We start from the raw sequence: 6,370 nt of genomic DNA on the forward strand, positions 1-6,370 counted from the left end.
CATACAAAATTTAAGAAATACTTACTTAATAGATAAATTATTAAAACCTTTTAAATTTGACTTTTCTTAAATAACATTGTTGTGGTCCAAACTAAATTTACAGAAAAATGGATATAATCTCTTCTATTTCTATGGTCCTGCTAAAATGAATATTATTTTTCTGTATTAATAATAATTAATAAATATCTATTTATAAAGATAACAACAACAATGTACTCTAATTTTTTATTCATAACTAAACATGTAAAAAGTCACATTATATATATTAAGTTGATAATAAAGTATATAGTTGACTTCATAAATCTTACATAATCAAAACATAATTATTATCTAAATAATTAAAGATCTAAAATAACATAATCCACACAAGAATATTATCTGTGACATATAGAGCATTGACATAATCTAAATTTTTGCACGAAAATTCTATTACATATACACATAGCTAGAAAAAAGTCTCATAAAAAAAGACTAAGATCTATTATAAAATAGGTAGAATGAAACCTCCAATAATGACACTTGAATCTGAAAAATATAAGAATATAATAGGGTGAGTTTTGAGATAAAAAATTCGTATAACTAACTATGCAAACAAATAGATAAATAATATAACAAATAAACTGAAATGGGAGTTTCTTATTCCAAAAGTCAAATCAAATCGAATGCCACACACTTGAAAAGCTCCATCTCTAAGGGTATTCCTTTTCTCTAGTGTGTGCTCGTATGGTATAATAGATTCAATGTGTGGCCTACACATGGGCTAGCAATGCCCCTGCTATTTAAGGTTTGAGTCAAATGCATATAAATTAACATTATAACTGTCATTAACTACGATTTTCTAGTCAAAGTCTCTAAAACCAATTCACTTATAACAAATCTCTCATAATAAATAAAAAATATATAAAAATGCATACTAAAAATTTAACTAATGTAAAATAAAGTTAAATAAAAAAATATGTATACTGTATAAAATATATGCATATCGTCTCATGTGTATTTTTATAAAATTATGAGTTTTTCAAAAATCCATCCCAATAATTTAAAAATCACAACAATCAAATATTTTTAAATGCTAGAATTAATGATTCAATTTAAATATTAATAAAAATACACTTAAAAATAATTATACGCATAACATCTACTCACAACTTGGTTCTAAAGAGTCGAAAGTAATTTTGATTACGTTACCGAGCTACGAATGATATCCAACAACTCTAAAACTCTAGAAATATGATGATGATGATGATGATGATGATGATGATGACGACGATGATGATGATATTATTTGTGAGTTAATAATATTGTGGATTAACACAATCTTACTCAATTTTTATATCCACAAGTATAAAAATAACAAAAATTAGAGATATAATTAATTATTGAATCAACTAGTTATTTTAAAGTCTCAATAATAATTAAAATTTAAAAATTAAATGCTTGTTTTACTTATTAATATGAAACTCCATGATTTAGAATGTAAAAATAAGATTTAAATAACCAGAAATAGAGTAGAAAAGAAAAAAAATAAGATAAAGAAAATGAGTTTAATAATACTGTGTGCGATTACAAGAAGAGATAAAAAGATAGGTATGGCAACGGGTACCCACGGAAGCGGGGACATACTACCTGCTCCTTGTCCCCCGTCCCCCGCCTCCATATTCAGTTCCCGTCTCTGCCTCGTCCCCGTAACGGGTAACAGATAACGGAAACCCCGTATCTACTGGGGATTGAGGAATCTATGAATATCTGCGGATTTTCAAAAAATTAAAAAAATTAGAAACAAATGAAAAAATATATTAAACATCATGTTCCTTGTCTCCAAAGATGTTAACAACAACAAAGACATTAACCTAAGATTGAATAAAAGATATAAACCATGAATCAGAATCACATTAATCCTAGATTGAATCACAAATATAAATTATAATTAAATTAAAAATCATGAATCATAATCACATAAACCTAACTTTAGATTAACCCAAGCTTTAATCAAAAATATAAATCATGAATTAGAATCACATTAACCTTAGATTGAATCACAAATATAAATTATAATTAAATTAGAAATTAAAATCAGAATTTCATTAACCTAACTCCAGACGCGGACGAACGACGAAGATGCGATGACCGGCGACGAGGAGAAGACGACAATCGATAATGACGCGACGAGGAGAAGAAGACGAGGTGAACGTGACGATGAGCTCGAGAGGTGCGGTGAGCGACTGAGCCACCGAAGGGATGAGAGGTGGCGCTGAGGGACCAAAGAGATGGAAGGTGGCGGTCAACGGTTGGCGGTGTTCGGGAGAGAAGAGACTAAGAATTTGATGAGGAGAAGAGAAGAGAGGTTCTAAAGCACTGGAGGTTTTGGATTTTTGATATCCCATAATTTTTTTCGTGTCTCATATATATTATATATGTATTAGGATATTTTAGTCTTTTTATATAAATGGAAGTTAAACAAATTTTTATAAAGCAGAGACTTTTACCCTGTTATGTTTTCTTCCTATTTATTATACGGGATTTCGTTTCTTATTCCTACAAATAAAAATTAGTCCCATATTTATTTCGAGAGGCGGAAGAATTAAATGGATGATGGGAGAAGAGTCACGTGATTCACTTACCTTTTTCTTTTTTCCCGGTTACTACAAAATACAAATTGTTACTTGCTAAAGGATGTTTTTCACTCTTTTAATGGAATTAAATTTGTAAGAAATTTTATTCAAACATCTATATAATTTGATAAAGTAATTTTTCGAATAAAAAAAGTACTTTTCTTTTAAAAATATAAATTCAGACACTATATAATTTGTATATTACAAGAACAAAAAAATAATAAAAGTTACACAGATTAAATTGATAACAATTAACTATGAATAATTTTCTAAAAAATATATAACTTATATAACTATTAATAAAAGTTTAAATTTTTTATTTTTGATATTTTTTAAATAGTCTTAGATTTACTGACATCAAAATTAATATTAAAAAAGTAAGCCCATACAAATAAAAAAGAAAAAGGCTAACTTCTGGCCAAACTTGGTATATGCTTGGCTCCACAAACTGGTTCAATCTCATATTTTTAAAATGCCTTGAACTTGTAGACCACATCTTCGTATAAATAAAATTTGTCCGATTTAATCAGTTATGTTAGATAATTAATAATTCTTTTGAATAATATTAATAATTGACTCTAAAATTGGACTAATTCAAATAAAATACACTATATTTTTAAATTATTCATCTAAATATTAATATTAAAATAATTATCTACACACCTAATAAATTAAATATCCAGTATATCCATTGTTCACATTGTTTAATATTTTTCATTGTTTATCTATATTTTTCCTTAATGAATTCGAGATTTTACATGTGTCCTATTGTCATTAGTGGGACATTTGTAGTCTTTTAAAACGTTTTAAACATTTGTATTTAAGTGATTACCATAAAATAAACATTACCTATTACCATAAAATAAACTACCTAAAAGATTATGTGTAAATTACATAAATACATGTCGATAGCTTAATTTTTGTGTATGGAGGTTTTATTTTTTGAAAAAATAAGAATAATTTAATCTAGTGAATATTTAGTCTTTACGCGTTAGTTAAAGAAAAAAACGAGGAAAGTAGTTAGAAAGGTAGAGTTGATAAGGAGACAATGAAGATACACTTGGTATTCGATAAATTTAGTGTTGTCTGGTGTTCTAAATTTGGCATGAATGATAGAAATACGACGAATTGAAGGCTGCAATGCGTAATTTCTCTATATTTCTATTGCCGCTACTTAGATTTAATTTAATTTGTTTGTGTTGCATGTGCATGCATGCATCTGCCACTATCCGATCCATATGTTTGTGTAATATATTACTATTGAAAATTCGATGATTGAGAATCATCATCAACATCAGATTAAATGAGCTGCTTCTCTTGCCTTGTTGATGATGATCACCACGGGAAGCATGGGCCCGGAGAGATGAACAGAATGGAATTATTAATTGAGAACTACTTCAAGAAGAATAATGCAGGGAGAGGGCGGAAGAAGAAGAAGCAGGATCGGGGTGAAAGCAAGACAGACGCTGCCATCAGCTTTGGTTTTCGGGAGCTTGAATGGGCAACCGACACTTTCAAGGAAGCCAACTTGATTGGGGAAGGCGGTTTTGGAAGGGTCTACAAGGGTCGTCTCTTGACAGGCCAGGCATGCATCCATGTTATTTATTTTACAAATATATATATGATATAGACATGACTTAGCTTTGATATATAGGTGGTTGCTGTAAAACAATTAAATCATGACGGGCATCAAGGTTTTCAAGAATTTGTGACGGAGGTGCTTATGCTTAGCCTCCTCCACCATTCTAATCTCGTTAACTTGATTGGCTATTGCACCGATGGTGAGCAGAGGCTGTTGGTGTATGAATATATGCCCATGGGTAGCCTTGAAGATCATCTTTTTGGTAATTATATTTAATTAATTAATGCTATCAATGACAATGCAACTAACGCAATGCAAGCTCTAATAATTATTGATGTTTAATTATTCATGAAATGAATTTGCAGCAGCGGATCCTACATTGAATAATAAGGAAGGAGGGCTAAGTTGGATAACTCGAATGAAGATCGCGGCCGGGGCTGCTCGTGGGCTGGAGTATCTCCATTGCAAAGCAAATCCACCTGTTATCTATCGCGACTTGAAATCGGCGAATATCTTATTAGACAATGATTTCAACCCAAAACTCTCAGATTTTGGGCTCGCCAAGCTAGGGCCTGTTGGAGACAACACCCATGTTTCCACCAGAGTCATGGGAACGTACGGCTACTGCGCCCCCGAATATGCCATGAGTGGAAAATTAACTCTTAAATCCGATATTTACAGCTTTGGTGTTGTCTTGCTCGAGTTGATCACTGGTCGTAAGGCCATGGATTTCACTAGAAAACAAGGCAGCCAAAACTTAGTTTCATGGGTACGTATATGGACGACGCCGCTATACATATACATACATGTACACATTCTTAAAAGTTACCTTAGCTTACTTGCATTGTCTGTGATTCATGCATGCAGGCTCGTGCTTTCTTAAGTGACAGGAAAAAGTTTAGGCAAATGGTTGACCCTCGATTGCGGGGAAGCTATCCTGTGCGTTGCATGCATCATGCGATTTGTATAACCGCAATGTGTCTCCAGGACCAACCAATTTTCCGTCCACATGTTCGTGATATTGTTGCTGCACTAGATTACATAGTTTCTCAGAGTATTCTTGAACTCGATAAGCATGGAAGACTGTCTGACATCAACTCATCACAACAAGAACCACAACCGCAAATTGCCACAAGTTAATCAATTTTCAATGGAATAATAATCACGTTCTCTGACAATATTGATTAATTGGCGAGTCCATCAACTTCTGCTAGTGGTTTGCGCCGCCATATAATATAGGTTTCCATATACAAGATATATATACACTTTGAAATAGAATAGTGAAAATAGAAAAACATTGTTCATACATCAAATATTCTTGACATCTATATAAAAATTTAAAAAGATAAATTCTAGTCAACTCTCTTATTTAAGGGTATATTACCTTTTATAATATGTTTTATAGCTATTAAAAGAATTTAATTAGAATTTGGACAACTATATAACCATCTATGATAAAATTATTGACTTCATTTCTTTTGTTTTGAATTAACCATTAATTATTATTTAAACAACGTTAATAATTTATATTCGTCATAAAACATGTGTGCAAATTAAATTACACAAAATTTTAATTCAAACAAATTAATGCATATTTGAATTAGATTAACCACACTAGATCACTACAAAATTTTAACCGCAAGTTGATAGGATAAATATTACTAAAAAATAAATTATTCTGGATAGTGGACTTTTTTTTTTGGTCAAGTTCGTTCATTCACACTGAAACTTGGCTTCAATTATACTTGCAATAATTAATAATTAAATAATTAAAAGGATTATTAATCACACACAAGTGTGACCAAAGAATATTTGATTCAATGGTTAATTTTCTCGTTTCATTTTTTTTTGGCAGCAGGAGAAGATTAAAGAAATTATTACAAAAAAATATATTGAATACCGTTAGATTTAGCGTGACACATTAGCATTAGCTTTATCGGTAAATTTGCCGATGATTTATATTTTAGATTTATCAGGTCAAATTATTATCAACAGATGTTCGTTTTCAACGATAAATTCGTCGATAATAATTGGAGAAAAAACGGGAAAATAGGCGCGAAATTTTATGTGGGATTTAGCGGTGAATTTTTTTCGCCAGTAAATCTAATTAGTGGAATGCTGCCTTTTGGTAACCCACAATGCGTTACTGTCAGATTTATCTGCCGATAAACTTAAT

General features: G+C 30.8%; 1 protein-coding gene and 1 long non-coding RNA gene across 2 annotated transcripts; one reads left to right on the top strand and one right to left on the bottom strand.

The window, feature by feature from the left end:
* Positions 1-246: 246 nt before the first annotated feature.
* Positions 247-2,373, bottom strand: LOC140179671 (uncharacterized). Its single transcript, XR_011873425.1, has 3 exons — positions 2,090-2,373; positions 1,627-1,746; positions 247-525 (listed from the first exon to the last, which is right to left on the bottom strand). It is a non-coding gene; the product is annotated as an uncharacterized lncRNA (long non-coding RNA).
* A 1,829-nt stretch (positions 2,374-4,202) lies between these two features.
* LOC112758584 (probable serine/threonine-protein kinase PBL21) lies at positions 4,203-5,554 on the top strand. The gene is made up of 3 exons (XM_025807291.3): positions 4,203-4,456; positions 4,560-4,963; positions 5,062-5,554. The coding sequence occupies exons 1-3, from the start codon at positions 4,336-4,338 to the stop codon at positions 5,332-5,334; spliced, it is 798 nt and encodes a 265-aa protein (XP_025663076.1). The 5' UTR covers positions 4,203-4,335; the 3' UTR covers positions 5,335-5,554.
* The last annotated feature ends 816 nt before the right edge of the window (positions 5,555-6,370 follow it).

This window comes from Arachis hypogaea, chromosome 16 (assembly GCF_003086295.3).
Source record: "Arachis hypogaea cultivar Tifrunner chromosome 16, arahy.Tifrunner.gnm2.J5K5, whole genome shotgun sequence".
In the NCBI taxonomy this organism is placed as follows: domain Eukaryota; kingdom Viridiplantae; phylum Streptophyta; class Magnoliopsida; order Fabales; family Fabaceae; genus Arachis; species Arachis hypogaea.